Source organism: Letharia lupina, assembly GCF_014066315.1.
Source record: "Letharia lupina isolate WasteWater1 chromosome Unknown contig_8, whole genome shotgun sequence".
NCBI classification, from domain to species: domain Eukaryota; kingdom Fungi; phylum Ascomycota; class Lecanoromycetes; order Lecanorales; family Parmeliaceae; genus Letharia; species Letharia lupina.
In genome coordinates, this window is record NW_023502977.1 from 92,393 (window position 1) to 114,059 (window position 21,667).

Consider the following 21,667-nt stretch of genomic DNA (forward strand, 5'->3'; position numbering starts at 1 on the left):
ATGCCTCCGGGTGGACGGCCCAATTGGCAGCCGTCACATCTTCATACACCTTTGCTTCCTCGGCCAATGCGGTATGAAGATATTCCCGATCAAACTGTACATATGGCAGTGTCAATCTCAACTTCAAAACCTCAGGGTGCAACCGATGCACTGTTTTGGCTGTGATTTTTGGCGCACACCTCGACATCATCTCGGAGTCCTCGAAACGTCCCTGGTGTCGAAAGGTAATTGCAACTTCCCATCTCAAGTATATAGTATACGAATCCTACAGGGTCCCCCTTGCAGTCCTTGAACCCATTAATGACCTGACCGATGATATGCGTCGCGAACTTGGTGTGCTGCTTCTGATCGACCGAGTGTCTAAGCGGCACCAGTCACGATTCTTGTCTTGGTCATCCAAGTCTCCCAATTTCTGCGCGCTATGACCCTTGTAAGTCTTCCAGCTCCAAGGACCAAACATCCCTGCTAGCAAACTGTAGAAGACGTGGCGGGGAAGTGCAGCTTATATACTGGGGATACTACCGCTTCTCGAGAGACCGCCCACTGTGATGGTGCCCGGAGTAGCTTACTAGCCGCTAGATAGCCGAGGCTGTGTGCGTAGTATAGGAGAGATGGGGGATCATTCAAGCAGCGCCTCCGTGGTCCGTATATCATCGTCTGCAGCCCAGCCGAACTCTCGGTCAGATTCTGGGTCCTCGTCCCCTGACTGACTGTTGGCAATCTCTCCTCGTTTACGCTTCAAAGATGTAGCTGGCAAGACGGGCGATCCGTTTAGTCTGATCTTTGTCTGGTCCACTGTAATCTCCCGGAGACGGGTCTGTGTCTTTTAGAAATACTTTCGTACTACCGTCGAGAGGACTCACCTTTTCTATCACGAACATGACCACTTTGCCAACGCCTTCGTACGAGATACCCTTGGCTTTCATGACACCGGCAAGTCTTACACCTGGTATGTACTCTCCTTGACTACTCGCAGTCTCTGATGCTTGAAAAACCCAATCTCGGAAGATCACCATACGCGTACTAATTCCCGTATCCCACCCCGTGCCAGAGATGGCTGGATGTAGCACGGCGCCAGTCTCTGATCTGATTCTTGTAGTTGTCTGACTCGTCAAGAGGATTGCAATGTTTTTCGTTGCGGCGAGTCTGCTGATCTTGGAGATCAAGTCACCCATCACTGCCCAACGTCTGCCTGACGCCCATTGACCCGCGTCGCTTTTCCTGATCGGGTTCTGCTGGCTGCTTGCATTCTCCGCTGTCTTCGGGAAAGCCAAGGCGAACAAAGTCGATATGGAGTCGACTACTACGAGATTGGTCTCTGTAGGTGGAAAGGTTGAAGATTGGTGAGCCAGGAGAGCTAGTAGATGAGGCAACGATGGCGTGATGAAATGATGGAACTTTTCGAGATACCGGTCAACCGACGCGGGATCTGAAGTTGCCTCTCCTTCAGAAATACGGCCAACGGAGAGGATATCCCTTAACCTTGAACCGGTTATTTCGTAGGACGCATCTACAAACCAAGGTCAGAGCTGGTGGTTCTGTTCACACCAATGGCTCTACTGGGCAAGATCTCTTACCTACCCAGACAACGGATCCGCCCGACTGGAGAGCGTTTGCAGTAATTTGCATTCTGAGTAAGAACATGGTGTCAGCCCACAATCTTGCTTGACTTTGTTAGAGCAAAGGGGCATGATCTGCACAGTTGATATCACAAAGAAATCGATCTACACACGCTAATGTCGTTTTGCCAACTCCAGGAGGACCATATATCTCTGTCACTTCTCCACGTGGAATACCAACAGGAGGAACAGTCTGGCTTGAGTCCTCATGCTCTCTGCCTTGCAAGAAGGCATCGAGGCTCTTCAGTCCTGTTGGGATTGGCCTTCTTGGAGTCGACGAAATGTTTTGGAGCGCTTGGGAGGCAGATACTGTCGGGAGACGGTCTTGCAATTTTCAGTTCCGAGAGAGCTAGAAACTCTGATAATACGTACGAGGAGAAGACGATGAGAAATTGTTACTATCGGAGCTGGCCATGTTGATTGATTGTGGTCATGAGTAGTCCCCGGTTCTTCCACCTCTACGTAGCGTCTGGCTGTCTATTGAATCAGCCATGGTGGTCTACTGTAATTTGAACACAGCTTCCTTGTGAAGCAAAGGTGACTGTGGTATCAATACTATTGAATCAAAGACTTGAAAATACATTCTAGTCGAGAGTATGCTAGAGGGCACGGCTCAAGCGTCTTGGCTTGGCGCCAAGAATACTGTAGCGCCGATCGCTCACGAACTTTTTTCTCCTACGCGTGACTGCCGAAGCGAGAAATTTCAAGATGCATTAGTCAAGATCCTCCACACATTCTGCTTACCGATGCTGACCGCCATGGTACATATCATACACTCGATTCTTTCGTCAGAAGGATACGGCCCCAGCCTTGACACAGGAGCAACAGCCTGGGGGCCCCATTTAGATGCCCAAATTCCCCAGCGCCCTTGAGACTGGATTTGACCATGACCTGTGGCTCTTCATGACGTTGTCTCACTGTGTCCATCGGACTCCGAAACGAAACACCATACAAGGGGCATCATTGCTGGCATTTCTCGGCAACACTGTCACCAATTATCCAGTCTCAAAATGTCGTTTCAGTCCCTGGGATTTGCAACCCACGTACCCAGGATTGACCCGTCATTGACCACTTACATTGCCATCTCCGTTGCTTGCTTCGTGCCTGTTCTACTCTGGGGATTACTCAAAGCATCATGTCTACACAGCCGGCGAGACAAGCCCCAAGGTTGCCGCAAGCTTGGATTGGGCAGCACAAGCTACCTGGCCGATGAATTTGATGAGCGATACAAGGGTGCCGTGGCGGGGCAACATAAAGGTTCAGCTACATGGAGAGTCAAGAGCTTGTGGATATACCCGGTCAAAAGTTGCCGAGGCGTGGAACTTGAAACGGGAACGGTGATTGGCACGGGCATGGAATACGACCGTCAATTCTCTTTTGCACAGCTATCCAGCAAGTTCCCAGTGAGCGCCAACACACCCCGGGAAGAGAAGGCGAAGCACACTTGGAAGTTCATCACCCAGAGGACTCTCCCACCAATGGCTACAATCAAGACCGAGGTCTGGGTGCCCGACTCATCTTCCCCAACGTACTCGGAATGGCATCCGAACATTCGGAGTGGAGGTGTCCTTGTCATCAAATTTCCTCACATCCAATGCGAGGAAGGTTTCATGGGAAAAGTCAAAGATCTTCTGGCACTGGTGTCTGCGCAGCCCGAGAAGGAGGTCCATATACCGTTCAATCCCACACAAGAGCAGATCTCTGACAAGGGCTACGCGGTCGACGATATGGAGATATGGAAAGACAAACCCAGGTCGCTCATTATTGCCAGTACAGAGAAGGACGACCGCTGGATACAAGAGCTTCGATCATACCTTGGAATCACAAATCACTTTGCTCTCTTTCGAGTGTCAAAGGACGATCAGCCAAGAGAAGTCTACCGATGTGCACCTCGGAAGGATAAGCTTGGTTACCAGCCAACAGTAGGCTTCCAGGATGCCTACCCACTACATATCTTGAACCTCGCAAGTGTTCGTGACGTTGGGGATAAGCTTCAAAAAGGCGCTCCACCACTCAGCGCTCGAAACTTCCGACCCAACATCGTCATCACGGGAGGTGGCGCGTATGAAGAAGACTGTTGGAAGCGGATCAGGATAGGGGGTTATCAATACTACGTCTCCTGCCGGACCGTACGTTGTCTGCTGCCGAATGTCAATCCCATCACCGGTAAGAGGCACGGTTCGGAGCCAAACAGGACGCTGAAAGACTTTCGATGCATCGACGCTGGAGACCCAAAGAACGCGTGTCTGGGGATGCAGATGGTTCCGGCATCGGAGGACAGCAGAATCAGGGTTGGCGACGAAGTCAACGTGTTGGAGACCGGGGAGCATCTTTACATTAAGCAGTGAAACTAACGGATTACATCGCGTGTTCAATTGCCCAAATGAGCGTGTTTAGATATCCAGCAGCCAGAGAACGCGGAGCAATAGCTTTTCTGGGACAGATGGAATATCAACTTTTCTCCCGCGTGGCGCGTCAAGGTTGGTGGAGTCGGCCGAAAGATGAATAGCTGTGCCATGATTCGGTGCCGGATTTCGTGAACTAGATGCCGAACGACTCTATCTTGACTATAATTAATATTTTGCATTTTGTGTCAGATGAATCTCGCATGGAAGATCGACGGGATCGGCCGACGTCCTATCGGTACCACCTTCTGCTCTCCCATTTTATACCTTGGCCTGGTCAGATCGTTCGAATGTAGGGCTAGAACACCGCACATTTCTTCTTCCATGCAGCCATTTCCAGACGCCAATCAAACGGCACGACCCACTGATTCGCTATCGCATTCAACCTTCTCCACATTTTCAAAATACTGAATTTTTGACATAGCAGATCGGCGGCTTGCGTCCATGGTCACGTATAACAGTATTCTTCACATACAAAAACCCTTCTTCTGCCATCCATATCTCACTCAATTCGCAAGCAAAATAGAAAGTCTCTGCCTAATCATCTGTTTTGCACAGTCGCTCAGCTAGGACCATTGGAAACTCATGAGATACTACTATAATCTATCGAAAGATTGGCGATCACTGTCTTTTCTCATTTAAGCACTCCAAACTTAAAGTCTTCTTCTCCGACAATGGACGACTCACCCGATCGTATTGGGCCCGACATGACCCCAAAAGCCACCTTCGCAGACAAGTCCCGGGGCATCGTCAGAGCTTTGACAACAAAGTAAGGAAATCGAGGCAAGCTCTCACTTGTGATTGGCTGATCCGGAATAGGGAGGGTTTGTTTGGCGATTACGACTATGCCTTCTTGTTCAAACCGAACCTACCATTCATGAAAAAATCGAAAAGAGCAGCCCCTTTCTTCGGTCTCAATGACAGCATGCCCGTCGTCCTCGCTCTGCTATTAGGCTTCCAACATGCTTTATCCATGTTGGCTGGTATCATCACCCCTCCTATAATCATCGCCGGTCAAGGAGGCGCCGGCTTAGGGGCAAGTGATACACAGTATCTGGTATCGACAGCATTGATCGTCGGTGGCATCCTATCTTCAATACAGATCACTAGATTCCATATATACAAGTCACCCTACTATATCGGCACCGGTTTGATCTCCGTAGTCGGAACAAGCTTCTCCATCATCCCGGTCACCACAGGTGCCTTTGCACAGATGTACGCCACTGGCTTCTGTCCTTCAGCTGCCGATGGGACCAAATTACCCTGTCCTCAAGGCTACGGCGCTCTACTTGGCACCGCTTGCCTATGCTCACTGCTCGAAATCGGCCTTTCATTCACCAAACCAGCAGTCTTGAAGCGTGTCTTCCCTCCACTCGTAACTGGCCCCACCGTCATGCTCATCGGCATCGCTTTGATCCAAAGTGGTTTCCAAGACTGGGCCGGAGGATCCGGAACCCCAGGCTGCATCACCCGTCCAACAAGCGGTCCCTACACCGTCTGTCCCCAAGTCGGCGCACCCCACGCCCTCCCCTGGGGCAGCGCCGAATACATCGGTCTGGGCTTCTCCGTCTTTGTGACCATCATCCTCTGCGAACGCTTCGGCAGTCCCATCATGAAGTCTTGCGCCGTCGTCGTCGGCCTCCTGGTCGGCTGCATCATCGCGGGCGCCACAGGCTACTTCTCCGCTTCCGGCATTGACGCCGCGCCCGCCGTCTCCTTCGTCTGGGTCAAGACGTTCCCTCTGAGCATCTACGCACCCATCATCCTCCCGCTCATGGCCGTCTACATCGTCCTCATGATGGAAGCCATCGGCGACATCACCGCCACGTGCGACGTGTCGCGCCTCGAAGTCGAAGGCAAGCTCTTCGACTCGCGCATCCAAGGCGGCGTCCTCGCCGACGGCTTCAACGGCCTCATCGCCGGCCTCTGCACCATCACCCCCATGTCGACCTTTGCCCAGAACAACGGCGTCATCGCCTTGACGCGCTGCGCGAACCGCAAGGCCGGCTACGCCGCATGCTTCTTCCTCTTCATCATGGGCGTCTTCTCCAAGTTCGCGGCCGCGCTCGTCGCGATCCCGAACCCCGTGCTCGGCGGCCTGACCACCTTCCTCTTCAGCTCCGTCGCCGTGTCGGGCGTGCGCATCATCTCGACCGTGCCCTTCACGCGGCGCAATCGCTTCATCCTGACGGCATCAATGTCACTCGGCTTCGGCGCGATCTTGGTCCCGAATTGGTTCTCGTTCGTCTTCACGTACAAGGGGGATAATCAGTCCAAGCAGGGGTTCTACAACGCCATTATCTTAGTGCTCGAGACCGGTTTCGCGGGTACGTGACTCTCAAACCCCTTCCCCAAAACATAATCACCATCTCCTTTTGAGGGGAGATCTCGTATACAAACCCTCCACTAACATCCCACCCAGTAACGGCCTTCCTCGCCATCTTCCTCAACCTCATCCTAGCCGAAGAGATCGAAGACGAAGCGGCCAGCATCACGGCCAACGATGTGGACGCGGCGGACGACCAGGAGGAGTGGAGCCGCATCCAGCGGGGCAAGGCCGACGGGGTCGGAGGCGGCGACGATGGGGAGAAAGGGTATGATGGGCGGGATATGGCTGCGAAGACGTAGTGGCATTTGGAAGGGTGGGTGGATGGATGGATGGATGGGTATATGCCCATGTTTGGAGGCGCGGGAGCAATGGATGTGATCAGTGCGGTTTTGATTAAGCGTCTTTGTAATGCTGGGAGACGCTATGCTATGGAATGCCATGCTATTCAACCCATAGCTATTGGATCTCTGCCGCGTTTTGCGTAAGATGCCATACCGCTCATAATCCATGCCTCGTAATTCATGCCTCATAACCCCCGCCGCATAGCTTCATGAACTGCCCCAGCCATTCCTCCGAGCGCCTGGATGCACAATGGCTGTCCACACGTGTTCACCCTAGCCAACTCTGCCATTCTATCCAAAGCTATTGTATCGCCTTTACCCAACTCTGCTCGACCAACTTCGTTATCACCACCTCATCATCCTCCCCGCACGAGCCTGACTCCCTCGACTCTGACGTGACCGAAGTCTGTTCCTCCGACTTCATCCCCCCCTCCTCGCCACCTTCGTCCTCATCCCCCAAGCCTGTCGCGTAAACTTCTTCGTACTCGGTACGCCTCACGCGCGACGGATGCCTGGACGGCCAGAACCCTTGCCTCCTCTTCGTCAGCCTTTCGCAGCTGGAAAGCCTGCAGCGTGACCTCTTTCTGCCGAGGCGTCACGATTGGATAGATGTCATCCTGGATGTCCTCTTCTGTCGCCCGGGCCTATTGTTGATGCACGACCGGATCCGTTTCGATGTGCAGTTTCCCCAAACTAAGACACCATATCGTTCCGACCCGGGCCAACACAGCGGCCTCGACCTCGATGTTCGATTTGAAGCATGTGCCCTCGCTGGTTTCGAACTCTTCCACATCGCCAATCTGCCTCAGAAGTATTTCAGGTGCAATGCCGTCTCTTCAAAGGTCCCCCTCGCCAGCGAATTAGCTTGATGCTATGGTGGGTCAGGGCAGTTCGGATGTGAATCGTAAGGGACTTTTGAAGAGGGCAGGGTACTGTGATGGTGGGCTTTTAAGAGGACATGGTGACTGGACTGTCAGACGATGCCGAAGCTCTGGAGAATGTTGTCGAGACATCGTTGGACAATGAGATCTAAGAGGAAATGCACGAGCCTTGAGATCATGAACTCAAGGCAGGGAAGAGTTGAAGGAGAGGTTGCGAGAAGGTCAGCTAATGTTGATGAAAGTGGAGTAAGGCGTCAGCTCTCTGTCTCGTTGCTAAGTGACTTCCCGCGCTGGTCCTGGTATGTTAGTCTAATAGCATTGCGACTTCCTGTAGGCATGAAGATGCAATGGCAAGTGATCTTCTTAGAGCCATGAAGGGTGAAGGAATGGTGGCTGTATTTTGGGGGCAGCGACGGAATTTAGGAGCCAATCACTTCAGTATATCCGTCTTATTCCCGCGCCAAGCATTTCAGCTCACCCGAGCTGGCGGCGACAAATGATCCATCAGCTTCTATGCATATGCTAGCAACCTTCCTGCAGCATCAGCTGGGTGGCGCACTTCAAATCATGAGGATGACATTGCTTCCTTCACAAGGTCGCCGATAGCATGGCCCACCGAGCTGTTGCTCTGAAGGAGGAGGGGAACAAGTGAGGAAACTCAGCTTACGATCTGAGTACTGCCCCACGCTGACTGGACCCAGGTACTTCCAGAATGGTGAATACACAGAAGCGGAGGGTCTCTACTCTCAAGCGTACAGTCCACCAGCTCACCCTCTCTTCTCACCGGCGCCCACTCACTCACAAGCAGAATACAAAAAGACCCGTCAAACCCCAAGCTCTTCACCAACCGCGCCATGACTCGCATCAAGCTTCAACAATTCGAAAACTGCATGGACGACTGCCTCAAATCAATAGAGCTGGACCGTGTCAACATGAAAGGATACTACCTCCTCGCCCAAACCCAACTCGCCCTGAATCACCCAAACGAAGCCCTCACCTCCGCCATCACTGCCTACGAAAAATGCCTCGAAACGAACGACAAGTCGACCAGCGCCGTGTCCGGCCTTGTTTTGCAGGCAAAGAAGCAGAAATGGGAAGCCAAGGAAAGGGAGCGGATACGGAATCGAAGTTCGATGTTGCGGGAACTTGAGGATATGCTGATGAAGAATAAGCGAGAGGAATTGCGGCAGTTGAGGCTCAAGATGCTGGATTTTAATGAAGAGGCGGAGGAGAAGTCGGATATTGAGCTGGAGTGCAGGAAAAAGGTTGAGGAATTGAGGACGATCTTCGCGATTGCGGACCCGAAGAATCTGCAGCGGAGGGTATACATGATCCGCCAATTTGCATCCGTGGTCTTGAGTGCTAACATTTGGAAAGGAAGTACCGGACTACCTAATCGACAGCATATCCTTCGCTGTTATGCACGACCCCGTGACGACAAAAACCGGCAACTCCTACGACCGAGTCACGCTAATGGAACATTTCAAACGATCGCACACAGATCCCCTGACCAGAGAGCCTTTACGAGCTGATGATATACGGCCGAATCTAGCATTGAAGCAAGCGTGCGAGGAGTTTCTTGAGAACAATGGGTGGGCTGTCGACTATTAACGGCAAGCTTATCAACGGCTTAATGGCAATCTACAGTGATAGATTTTTGCATTTACGCGCACTATCAGGTGGCAAAGTTCGGGTGTGGGTGGTTGCTGATGTGGATGATACCGCTTGCCTAACAAACATCGGACTTTCGTCCTTGCCTCTGGTCATTACGCGCAACAGCCGGCATACGATCACGGAATCCTTTCCGGAATAATCGAGGACGTTCGCTTCGTGCCTACATGTCATCCTCCTATTATTCCGGAATCATACTATAGTAAATCTGTCCTACAGAAGTATCCGGGAAAAAGCATTCTGTGCGTGCCGCCACAAGCGCTCTTCGTGCTTTGATCCATCATTGTGCGAGCTCGCATAATTACTATCAGCCTCATGAATACAGTGGCAGGAAGATGTGAAGGGGCGACTGGAGTCGATGGTGTGCATATTCTCGACTGATCGGATACGCTGGGCTCATCACCGACGTACCGTGAACCACACGAGGCTTGTCAGGCGGGATAGGTAGTTAATCAACTCCATATATTCGGGAAATCCTCGCTCCCTTGCATTCTACTCACTGGTACCTGATAATGTCCCCAGTGTCGCCAAGCAGTAAAAGAGAAGAGACTCAGACACGACTGCAAAATCAAATATGGTGCCAGTCATCTGCTATCAGGCTGGCAGCTAAAAATGATCTCATTGGTCAGGCGCCTCACGACCGCTCGGAGACGTGCATTAGCTGTCATTGGATCGTCCAAGCGGGGCTGTTTCGTCCATCGCAACCCTTTCCCAATCCACCGAAACCTATATCCTTACAAGTATCGGTCATACAAACAGCCTTGCAACTGCTTTCATCCCGTAACACAGCTCATGTCTGCTTGAGCACCAGGAATGATAGCCTAACCCCTTACTCATACTTGATATAATTACACACCGCGGTATACTGTATTGTGCAACCACACTTTCACGCGTGTCGGTCGGTAAGCAACCAACCGCAAGGTTGATTTCCGGACGCTTATTTTAATATCTGCACGTCGGCTGCTAACATCTACGAAAGCACTGTTCCCCTTCGACTCCGACGCAAGTCATTCATATTGACCTCCTCGTTCAGCTCGAACTCGAGCGCAACATGCTTCGCGCTATCGATGCACCCTTTCCAGCCCATGTCCAAACCGGAGACTCAACGGAGCCCAAAGCCCCAGAGGCCAAAGACAGATATGAGATCCCAATTCCCAAGAAGATCAACTACATCTGGCTTGGCCGAACCTTTGAGGACTTCGACCAGACGGAGATTCAAGCATGTGTGAAGGACAACCCGGACTATCGTGTCAGACTGTGGCTCGATGACTTTTCAATGCTGGAGATGGAAGGACCGAGCGGCCTCCCTAGAGTATTCCCTCGCGCGAGCTTAAACATCTATACGTCGGGCATGAACAAAGCAATCAGCTCTACCCACATCAACAAAACCTTCGCGATGCTAGTGCGTGCCCAGATGGAATTTTATAAAGTCCGCCTAAACAAACAACTGCGAGCACAAATTCCGACGGTCCAGAAGTTTCAGGATTTCCTCCAACAGAACGATCTACACAATGTTGACCTACTTTTCCTCTCCGACTTCTACGAAGCATTGTTCCACGCAGAACACCAAAGGAACCAAAACTCCCTTTGCTATCCCAGCCTCCAAACTTCTACGCTAGCATCTAGATGGGATAACCTAGGGCCAGAAGTCCGACTGCTGCAATGGGCGCTTTTCGAAAGATACCGTGGAAATTACGCCGCAGCATCCAACCTTCTCCGAGTGCAACTCCTCCAAACGTACCCTGGCATTTACGTCGACCACCACACGACGGTCCCCTCCATCGGAGATATAACAGGCTTCCGATTCGCGCTTACCGCAGAACATACCGCTAGCCAAAGTTTCCTCGCCAGTGCGCCCAACCACCCTTGTCTTCAATATGTCCGGTACTGCATCCTCCAAAATTACGACAGCCTTTTGAGAGACGACTTCAAGTGCGTAACACTCGACTACACCACCATGAAGAAGCCCACGGATCCGAGTGATTTCCAAAATCCCTACATCACCGAAACGTACTCCCTTTCTGGTCCCGGGGCGTTCTTCAAGGCGATGAAAGATGTGGCGGAAGGCGTCTTGGGAGAAAATGTTGACATTAGCAAAGCGTCTATGAAGGAAGCTAGGGTCAATGCTAAAGTGGCGAAGGGGTGTGCTTTGGATGGTGGAAAGGGTACGAACGTGGTGAATGAATAGATTACATTGCTTCATATGAGAATAGTAGCTGGTGACAGGTGGGCATGGAATTGGACGATTTGCCATTAATACGTGAATATCTCACGGCCTTGTGGGAACCATATGCATGTGCACCTGGTAAAGCCATCGCTTGCCATCTTCCCTACTGCCTCGAAAACCTAATCGGTCTACCAGACAAAAAAGAACATTCATATACAGCGACACGACCGACCGAGTCCCTCTATCGCACATATTTGCTAGATAGTCATTTCTAGGCCCTCCAACATATAACCACGAACCCATCCCTTCTTGAGAACTGCCTTTCCTCCTCACACTCAATCTCCGCAACCACCTTACAAACTTAACCCTCCTATACTCGAACGCCGGGGCCATCATCGCTACAACGGCCATCTCCAATTTAAACCACGGCAGCAACGATGCGCGAAGGAAACCTCTTCCTCGTCGACTTTCTCGAGCGTGTAGGTCAACCAGGCCGCATCGCAAGAGGTCAGATCTTGCAAGCCTTTTTGAAGTGAACATCTCAACATGTCGTCCCCTCTCGACGCCCCGCGTTCAACTTAGACCGAATCGCCGGTCCTATTAGGCGTGCAACTTCTGAGCTTAGTTTCCCCCGAAGCGGTCACTCGTGTAATAAAGTTATGTAAAAGGTGTCGACAGCATTTTCGATGGGATTGGGCTTCTTGATCGGGTCGTAGTACTACGGCTTCCGGATGGGATTGGCTGAGTACTGGACGGAATCAGGATTTTCTTTAAACTGTACCAACGCACGGCGAAAGGTAATAATTAAGACTTCGTCTGCTCAAAAAGCTGGAGTTATAAACACGAATTGCCGAGCCACTATCTCCCCTTGACGCTAGGGATTCCTTCTGACGCCAGCGCGTGGGTAAGGTTAGATGCTGCATCCATCACGGCGTAAGATCTGGTGAGCAGACCCTACACCAACATTTGTGCCATCCTGGTCTGGCGCACTCGACTGCGAATTTGGGGAGGGGGGGGATCAAGAGATGTTCGGCGTCGCCGGTCGATAGTAACTTTTGACGAACATACGGAGCGCTGCCAATCGATGCTCGTGCTTAGTCTCTACCTCAACAATGGCAGGTGGCGAAACGCCAGATCCAGCCTCCGCTTTTCGGCGAGTCCTCCCGTGGAGAGTTTTCGACCTGCAATCAGATCCGCAACGGTCCCACCGAACACGAAGCCTGGCCGGCGAGACAATATCTGTGACGAGGTAAAGTCACGGTGTCGCATTTGGCTGCCCTCCGGCAGTACGTTGGCGGCTTTGATCTGGGTAGTTGTGTATTTGTCGGGTGCGATGACGAAAGAAGCGGTGGGCTGCACTGCGAGGTTGATGCCTGAGAATACTGTGACTTTGGGAGGTGAGAGTGCATTGATCGATAAGTTATGCGTAACTGCAGTCAATGGTATCGTTGAAGGCGCTGAGAGACGACCTCACCGCAGAGTCCATTCCGTCACCCCCGAATCACCAAAACCGCGCTTCACGAAGGAAGCAGAAATCCCAAAAGGCGGCGATCTCGACGGTCATGAGGTCGGTCGCGACCCCATTGCGGAATCTCCAGGCAGGGGACTCCGTGCACGCCAGTCCACGGTACCGAGAAACAAAAAACTGCCCATCGATGGGCTCGTCCCCTGGCTCGTTCAAAGGATCGGTCGCTATAAAAATGGCGTGAATGCGCCGCTGCATGGGAGGATGATGATGGACGAAGTGGAGGTAGGCGGCGGTCAACTCCGCCGTAGACAATGGTATCGTTGAAGGCGCTGAGAGACGACCTCACCGCAGAGTCCATTCCGTCACCCCAACTAATATTTGCTTGTCGGTGTAAGTTCGCGTCTGTAAGAACGATATCGCATAGCCTCTAAACTTCTCGTGCCTTGCATCAGCTTAGTCATATATACGGAGCTGCAATGCGTCAATATGGTCGGTGGAGGGGAAGAATCGGATCAGGACATACCATACCAAAGTGGAGCCGGAGCAGATGTGAATACCAAGATGCGTATCTAGAGTTGAAGAAGGCTGGAGAAAGTCCACTGAATATCGTCATCCAACACAGCAGCATGCAGAAGGACTCAACATGGCTGATATCACTGGTCGCTGCATGTAGCTCATCTCCTACTCAATCCATGTCCCGGTCACTCTCTTCTGAGAGCCGCTCGAGCCAGATGCAGAGATGATCGACGTGGAAGCGTGATTTGGTACCTTTCGGGTCAAGCTCACATACTGCTGGCTGCTGGCTCCTTGGTGGTGATGTTGAACAGACGAAGAGGAAGATAAGCTTGAGTTCACATCTATTTGAAAGGAGAGACTGGTCGATCACTTCTTGATGATCAGGCGGTGAGATGTTTGGTTCAGTCGTGAAGTGTCCAGAATCATCGATCTCATCCGCATCTGGAAAGAAAGAAAAGAAAGGGAAAAGGAAAAAAGCCCGTCAACTACTTCATCATGACCCGATATTGGGGTGTTTGAGTTGCTCTCGAGGTACTCGGAATCAGCATCAGATTTACCCGTAATTAGTAGAAACGAAACATCCTAGGTGTCGAGGCTGCAGAATCATTCATCTCTGTCATCGTGCTCCCTATACTAATGTTCTTGTGAAAAAGGTCCCACAGCTTCAATCCCACAGCGAAATGTCCGCAGATTGCGGTCCGGATGGGTGGCATGCTTTCTCTGACGCTCATTATCGGAGGAAACTCTCAGAATCATCCTGCAACACAAAGGCTGCTAGGAAAGCCTTGATCGGGCGAACCGAGCGCGACTTAGAAGTATCCGTTGTCATCAGGAAATCCTTCGTCCATCAGGGCCTGCCAGGTGCCCTCAAAGTTTGAGCTGCCAGGTAGCGGATTGATAATGGCTTCTACCATTGGCGGATTGTCCATTGCGGGGGATGTTGTCGCCATTTTCTGCTTCGATTACATCGTCTCAGGGTTCGTCAGCAGGTGGCCCAAGCTTCGATGTACCAAGGTCGGAACGTCCTGGTCGACTGGACAAGGTTATCTGCAACTCGGACGATCCTTGGTCTTGTTGGATCCAACTGCATATTTCGGAAGTAATATGGCTTCTTTGAGGCACAGCGTTCGGGTCATGAGGCCAATTTGGGGAGTGTGATGATCATGCTGCGCCCAACCATGGCTTATGAGTCAAAGATGATATGGGTTGAGAGATGTTTGCCTTCAAAAATGTACTTACGATTGCTTCAGCTGGAGCGGTCTTTCGCAGGTGAAGTTTGTCAATGTTCCCTCTTGCGGTATGACATTCCCACTTGAGGCCGAGGTAGTAAAATGGCCGATAGTCTCCGCCAAGGTGGTTGCCATCGCTGCTTACTGTGGGAGGTCCACCTTCGCGGTTGGGCATCATACCACAGGGCTTGTACGAGTGCAGCGGCATCCACGAGGGTATAATAATTGATGCCGGACGTACCAAAGAAGGTTGCAGCAGAACGATCTGGTATCTCTGACCGACTCGTTGAGTAGCGAAAAGGTTTTGGTTGACCATTAGAATCTACTAAGTCAATTACGCTCTTCACAGAGATCAAGAGCTCGCTTCAATTAGTACTCCTGATCCTTCTCCACAACAGCCTCCATAGTCACAAGAGGCTCTTGCTTCTTTGTCTCCTCCGTAGCGGCTTTGGGCGCAATCGAGAGAGTGTGATCAGGTGTCTTTTTCAACCGTTTTGGTCATCGTTCCGCGATTGACAGTGTGTATAGCTGGCGTGAGATGACGTTGTCATTGCTTAAATGCAGGGAGAGAGTGGGGTTTCGCCACAAATTGGAGATAGAATGGGGTGAGGTGGAGATCTTGAGCGGCCCTGGATCTGAAATATCTAAATTCGGTAGATCCCAAGGATTCGTTGATAAGAACAGGTTCGTAAGGATCATCAGAATCGTGTTCAAAGGGTGTGACCAAGTCAAAAGGATCGACCATCTTGCCGTTTTGAAGTTCCAGTCATTTCACAACTCTTCTTCCTCGGTGAGACTGTCTATCACAAGATCTCCATGGAATTTTTGAGAAAATTGTCTAGCAAAATATCCATCAACACCCAAAGAACGTACCATATTCTTTTAAGCAATGATCGATTGCGTAGAAACGAAGTAAAACCCCGTGGGTGAATCACTAGAGTCTTATATATGTCACATCGTAGCGAGATATAAGTCTCGAGAAATGAGCATCGGAAATCGCAATAACATGAGAAAGCTGAATTGCAGCAACGAGAGAGTCTTCAATAGGCAACATGAGCCGGCACCAGATCAGGTCTCGCTATACTGGATGCCTGAAGATTTAAAATCGCAATAGCATTTAAGGCGTATCGAAGAGAGATCCGGCATGCACAATAGTGCAGCTGGATCCACGAAACCTAAACTAACCACAATCGAATGACTTTGGAGAATCAAAGGCGCCACCTAATAACTTTCCTGGCTCTAAAAACGACCAAGCCCATATATATATATATATATATATGTAGTAAGCTGGATTTAAGATGCGGTGCCAGCCCTCGGGAAACGATAGTTACTGAAACACGCTTGAGTAAGCGATACCGCCACGGTTGCTGAAGATATAGGTCGTGAGGAATCCCTGAATCATGGTTCCCCAATCTTTTCTATTCTGGAAACGGTGCGTCGTATGCTCGCGATTGTACTAGGTCCGGGACCGGTTGTAGAACGCGCGATTCCAGAACCCGATTTTCGAAACAGTCCTCGGTGAATTCAGCAAACCCTCGGAATTCTATAGCAGAGCTCAGACTCAATGTTACGTTGTAGGACGTGGAGCATTCCCGTAAGAAATTCGGGTTGAGGGGACTTGACTTCCAGTGAGGTCGCAAGATCGTCCTTTTGGTAGGAGACTTGATCGCTGTCCTCGTATGCGTGCCATGGCGACTGCCTAAACACATCCAGCCGCCGTACTGAGCTAAGGACACCGGCTGGCAGAGACTTCAAGAGATGGCACTCATCGTTACCATTAAGTCGAAACAATTTGCCAGGCTCCCGTCCCACATCGAGTTGTCTAGAATCGAAGCTTATCCGCCTCTGTCTTCGACACGATCATCTCATCAATCTGGTGCTTGCGGATGGCTGCTGCACCATGTCGAATGGCAAATGTGTCATAGCTACTGATGATGATTGTTCGTGATCTCTGTTCCTTCCCGTCAAACAACTCCGGTGGTTGATGGAGAAGGTTAACTCACCAGCAAAATGACAGTAGAAGATCAACATACACCCAAGCACCGGTCTTGTACAATTGCCTTCACGGCCACGATCCATTTTTCAAAATATGACCCATCCGACGACAAGTCCTCCAACCCCTATTGACGAAGCCCATCGTTCTGTGCCTGTGCGGAGTGGGGGAAGCTAATATGGCGTTCACAACTGACGTGCGTTTCTCTTTCTATTCCGCTCTGGATGCGCTTCCGCCTCGGCCAGTGGTGAGGGAGTGAGGGCTCGACGCCTGCTTCTCCTCTCTCTCCCCATTCTTCACCTCACACCCTGCTTTCTCTCATCCAGCAAATACCGCAGTGCCAGAGCTAGAGAACCCGCTCTTTTCCTTTCCTTTCCTTTCCTTTCCTTTCCCTTCTTCCACCAACAACCAGCCTATTAGAGTCTTATCACGGATCTTGAGGGCCGTAAAAACTGCCTTAAGAATCAACGATTTCCGTCATGCCGTAGCCTCGGACAAGTCCTTACCATCGGAGATTTGACAGACACGACCTCTGCGGACACTCCGTCCACCATGGTAATCCAAATGCAGTGTGCCAGACTGTCAGTTCTTATCAGTATGTCAGTAAGGAAGAAGAGAGGAATGGGGATGTATACTCGTGCTACGGCTGACTGCGCAGCCCGAACCTTGCTCCTAGTAGCCATGAATGAGTGCTGGGTGATGTGATATTCCCACCAATCACACGCAGATGCACTCATACAAACCTCAGCAAGAAAAACACCTCCAGTGCATCCTCACGCCGATCAGCACATCATCCGTCTCACCTCCAGTCTATTCCCCTTTCTAATTCTTCTGCGCCGAGGAAAAGAGTCTCCACCGCGACTTATCGACCCGAAAGCCAGCCTAATATCACTTGTCCCTACTCACTCGTTCACAGTCAGCTAAAGCGGGCTCGAGCAAGGGGGATCTTCACAGCGAATTAAGCTCTTTCTCTTCTGCCAAGTTTGGTTGGTGAAAGATCAGTATGTATCACACACGCATGGATCCCGCAGGACATGTACAAATTCCAGATGTGGGTTGACGAGGAAGCAGGAAGCTGAAGCTTAAGATTTTGAGGTGTGTACAGGGGGAGCGTGGTATGGATGGTGGGTTGACTGATGATAAAAAGGAAAAATTTTCAGGTATATTCACCCATTCAACATGAGGGATGGTACGTACGCGTACGCACATCCAGCGGGGCCAAGCGGATGTGACGGTGTCGAACGAAGGGCTGGGAACTTGGGTGGAAATCAAATTGGCTATTGTTGAGAATGGATCTTTTTAGTCAGAGTGTTGTGCGGCGAGTGCAACGTCTCTGCCACTTTCCTCGGTTTCTGACGATGAAGGGTATGGAAAGGGGGGATGAAAAGCTGGCAAGGATACGTATACTTGGCGTGTACGGCCATCGACCGCGAGCATTCGTGGATACTTCCACGTCGTGGTACTAGGGGAATCGAAGCCGAATTTGTGTTCGATCGTGTTATTCATTACCGAATACGGGGGAAAGGAGTGAGCTCGGGGTGAGAGGGAGGGTTCGAGCCTAAGGTTGCGTTGATTGTTCGAACTGAGTGGAGCATTGGTCTTCATGGGGAAGTTTCAGGAAGGGTACATGCTAGATGGCTTGGAAAGAATGATGAAAGGAAACGAGTCATGATGGCAGTGGACCAAGCCGATGATCCGAGGCTGTTGGTGAGAAGAGACAATCCGTGACGGAGAACCATTAAGCACCTCGAGACTACGCGCGCTAATGAACGATGAACTCATGTATGTATTGAAGAAGGAAATAGGCGCTTTCCGAGTGGAGGCTTTCCTCGTGGTAAATGCAAGCTTCATACCCTACACCCTCTGAGACGAGTCTGGCCCGTGCGCGAAAGGTGCTGGTTTGATGGGCACATGGTAGTTAAGCCAATGATGCGCTCTGGAGCTCAACATGAGAACATGCCCAGCAGTCATCCCGTAGCAATGTTTGTGTAATTCGGCAATCCATGTAGCGCTGGCAAGGAAGTTGGAAGCTGGCTAGCTGGACCGGTGCGGAGAATGAGGGAAAGGTCCGGAACGGCGTCCAGCAAGGGCAGAGAGCCTTGGTGGTTGCGTGATAGATGGGACAGAGAGACTGCATCTGAGCGATGATCGGTGCTTCTTTTCCTCTTCTGCCCCCCTCATTGTCACTTTGGTTCTTGCTTTTCGAAACCTGGCTCTTCGTGTTTTTGATACTACTGTGGCCAATCAAGCTTCGAATAGAGGTGTGATATTGAGCGTGATGTGCATGTTTCTTCGAAGGTGGAATCACCAAAGAGTTCAGTCTCTTTCCTTTGTGCCCCGCCTCAGACATGACTGATCACCCTGCCGCTTCATCTGATCATCCGCCGCTGAGTTTCTCATTGGCCTTGATAAATTGATACTCGGTTAGCAGCGGCAAAAGATGCCGTCACCGTGATGCTTGGAGAGGCTACGGAGACAAGATGCTATCTATGACGACGACATTGATTCTTTGGGCACCTCGCGCCAGGTCAGTATTTATTTTCCGTACAATTCTTATTCTTTCTGACTTTGGTCTCTTGCATATAGTGACATCAGTCGCATATTGGATATGCTCGCGTATATGAATATACATATCTACAAATATACATGTATATATATCCATATATACATATTTCTCAAGACCGAATGAGAATTCTTTACACAGTACAGTCATGACGCTGGTGATTGTCAGCAGATAAGAATGTGGAAATGGCAGGCCCAGACCCCTGTCTTTTCTTGCCACACGCAATTTCCCCACGATAACGGCTCCACAAAATCCGAGTGCTGGTTTCCCAAAAGGAAACCTTGTCGAGTCCCGAAACCAGAGAGATAAGGCGAGCTTGGAGGCCGTTTCCCCCTTCCCCGCCATTGTGACAGACGCCGAATCATGCAAACCGTCGGAGAAATTGCCTGACTCTGACTCCAACATAACAGAATGATATGTGTGTGGATTGTAGGGTAGGTATATGCACGATGCTGCAGGAAATGCATCGAGATGCAAGAATGACAGTCGAATATGCATGCATGATCCATTCGTAACCATAGACGACACACCTCGTTTCCATTAACCGTATGGAATGATGATTTTCAAGCGAGGAAATCCAACCAGTCATGCGCAACCCGCATACAACATACTTATCATTGTATATTATGCGAGCATGCCACGCGCATCGTGATCTGATTTGCTCTGCTTCGCGAGAATTCCCCACACCCAACAAACATTCCAAATCAGTCCTCTCGAAACAAAGCGCATCCCCCACGCTACTTTCCTAAACTCCCTATCATCACCATTCACCAAGATAATTCCTATCTCCAGCGTAGCGATCCCCAGGGATTCCCAGGGACGCCTCGTTTCCAACACACCGGTCCCGCGCTTAGTCCGGTTAGTCCTTCCCCCCCCCAGCTCCTTCGGAATTGCCATGCTGCAGGGAAAAAAGCGCCCGACGCAGCTATACCCCACACCAATCCTGATTTCAGCTATGGTGGCGTCAAATCTCGTAGATATCATGGCGAATGACCATGTTCACGGGCTGTTCAGCCTCGTGACGGTGAAACACTTTAATGTAAAGTGAATACGAGGGATCCTATGGGATGTGATACGGAAATATGCATGTTGTCGGATATTGCGGATTTTGTAGTGGGATTGGGATCTGGACAATTATAGAACAATACCGAGGGTGAATGATGCGATGATCATCCTAAAAAGCAACAGAGTCAGACTCATCAGGGACCCCTTTTTTTTCTCCACAATCTGTCAGCTTCCAGCCCTCTATCAGCTTGCTTACGGAATGCATCCGAAACATCACCCACCCGTCCTCGGTCTCACTTGCATCAGATGCGCAGTAGTGGTAGTTCGGTGTGGCCCGTGGGAGACTGGTGGTTGTTAGTCGTAGACCCCCAGAGGTTCCCATAGGGTACTTCCATGCTTATCTGCCTTTGGTTGGGTGTACTTTGTGCCGCCTCCCCGAAAGGAATTAGAGTGCAAAAGATGTTAAGAGGCGTCAAAATAGACCATAGAGAGCATAGTTCAGGTACCACGTTTTTTTCATATGAGGGCTGAGGAAATCTGTCCGATAAGCCCCACATAATCCTTCCCCAAAGAATCCAATAACTCCAAGACACGCCCCCCCCCGTACTTCGGGCCAGCGCATGATTAACATCATCCGTCGACATTTCTCCCATAGGCCCCCAGCAGCAAAGACTTCCCTCTCGGTCCTCAGTACTTCTTCGACAAGTCTCCCGGCCTCTCCAGCCACAGAGCAGTCACTGAACTCTCTCCCCATTCCCTCAACTCGTGTCTCGCAATAGAATCCTTGGCTAAAGCTTGAGGAAAGCTACCGTTGCAAGTTCCGATCATTGTGGCACTGGTACGCGCTCACCGTATCACACTCGGTATTCCAGAGGTTTCCAGAGTGACGCCTACCAGGAATCCACGTCTGTGGCAAGGGTACCGGCAGATCAACGACTCGCAGTTGTCGTCCTAGAGGCTTACTGCAGCAATACCACGGAAGAAGCAAAAAAGCAAAAGACACCTTGCACACCTTCCGTCTCCGACTTGCACAAAGACAAGTTGTTTATGATCCTTATCATATTCAGTAGCAAGCTCGATACTTTCATCTCAGATTGAAACATTCCGAGTACAATCAGCCTGCAAGATCGCCATCTACACACTAGCAGTTGGTGTCCGGCAAATCTTCGTCAAACGATCCGAGAAAGCAGCTGCGACCGTTACCTCAGAATTCTGCCCGGAGGCTTTTCCTTCGCTGACGTGACTTGGAAAAATCAAAAAATCAAACCAACATTCCCCACAGAATCCACAAAATCGGAGTCGCTCGGTTGCGAGAATCCTTCCACTTGACCCTTTTCCACATTCACTACACAGCTTCAAAACATTCTCTCATCATTCGCGTGCGTGTGCGTTTACGTCTCCAAATAAAAATACAGATACCCCCGATTCCCGCCGTCGCGTCTACCGGTTTTCGCCAATAAACCCCCACGCAGATCCTCAC

At 50.8% G+C, this 21,667-nt stretch overlaps 6 protein-coding genes across 6 annotated transcripts; 5 read left to right on the forward strand and 1 right to left on the reverse strand.

Annotated features, from left to right (window-relative positions):
- Positions 1 to 619: 619 nt before the first annotated feature.
- HO133_009936 (uncharacterized protein) lies at positions 620 to 2,034 on the reverse strand (the record flags this gene model as incomplete). Its single annotated transcript, XM_037300792.1, has 4 exons — positions 620 to 817; positions 864 to 1,482; positions 1,733 to 1,943; positions 1,992 to 2,034. 4 exons carry the CDS (start codon positions 2,032 to 2,034, stop codon positions 620 to 622), a joined length of 1,071 nt encoding a protein of 356 aa, XP_037153609.1.
- Positions 2,035 to 2,629: 595 nt separating this feature from the next.
- HO133_009937 (uncharacterized protein) lies at positions 2,630 to 3,967 on the forward strand (the record flags this gene model as incomplete). Its single annotated transcript, XM_037300793.1, has 1 exon — positions 2,630 to 3,967. The coding sequence occupies one exon, from the start codon at positions 2,630 to 2,632 to the stop codon at positions 3,965 to 3,967; it is 1,338 nt and encodes a 445-aa protein (XP_037153610.1).
- A 731-nt stretch (positions 3,968 to 4,698) lies between these two features.
- On the forward strand, positions 4,699 to 6,652 carry HO133_009938 (uncharacterized protein; the record flags this gene model as incomplete). Its single annotated transcript, XM_037300794.1, has 3 exons — positions 4,699 to 4,793; positions 4,844 to 6,351; positions 6,447 to 6,652. The coding sequence occupies 3 exons, from the start codon at positions 4,699 to 4,701 to the stop codon at positions 6,650 to 6,652; spliced, it is 1,809 nt and encodes a 602-aa protein (XP_037153611.1).
- A 1,530-nt stretch (positions 6,653 to 8,182) lies between these two features.
- Positions 8,183 to 9,186, forward strand: HO133_009939 (uncharacterized protein; the record flags this gene model as incomplete). Its single annotated transcript, XM_037300795.1, has 4 exons — positions 8,183 to 8,223; positions 8,277 to 8,327; positions 8,384 to 8,897; positions 8,953 to 9,186. The coding sequence occupies 4 exons, from the start codon at positions 8,183 to 8,185 to the stop codon at positions 9,184 to 9,186; spliced, it is 840 nt and encodes a 279-aa protein (XP_037153612.1).
- Positions 9,187 to 10,297: 1,111 nt separating this feature from the next.
- On the forward strand, positions 10,298 to 11,434 carry HO133_009940 (uncharacterized protein; the record flags this gene model as incomplete). The annotated part of the gene is made up of 1 exon (XM_037300796.1): positions 10,298 to 11,434. The coding sequence occupies one exon, from the start codon at positions 10,298 to 10,300 to the stop codon at positions 11,432 to 11,434; it is 1,137 nt and encodes a 378-aa protein (XP_037153613.1).
- Positions 11,435 to 12,525: 1,091 nt separating this feature from the next.
- On the forward strand, positions 12,526 to 13,205 carry HO133_009941 (uncharacterized protein; the record flags this gene model as incomplete). Its single annotated transcript, XM_037300797.1, has 2 exons — positions 12,526 to 12,662; positions 12,701 to 13,205. The coding sequence occupies 2 exons, from the start codon at positions 12,526 to 12,528 to the stop codon at positions 13,203 to 13,205; spliced, it is 642 nt and encodes a 213-aa protein (XP_037153614.1).
- Between the last annotated feature and the right edge of the window lie 8,462 nt (positions 13,206 to 21,667).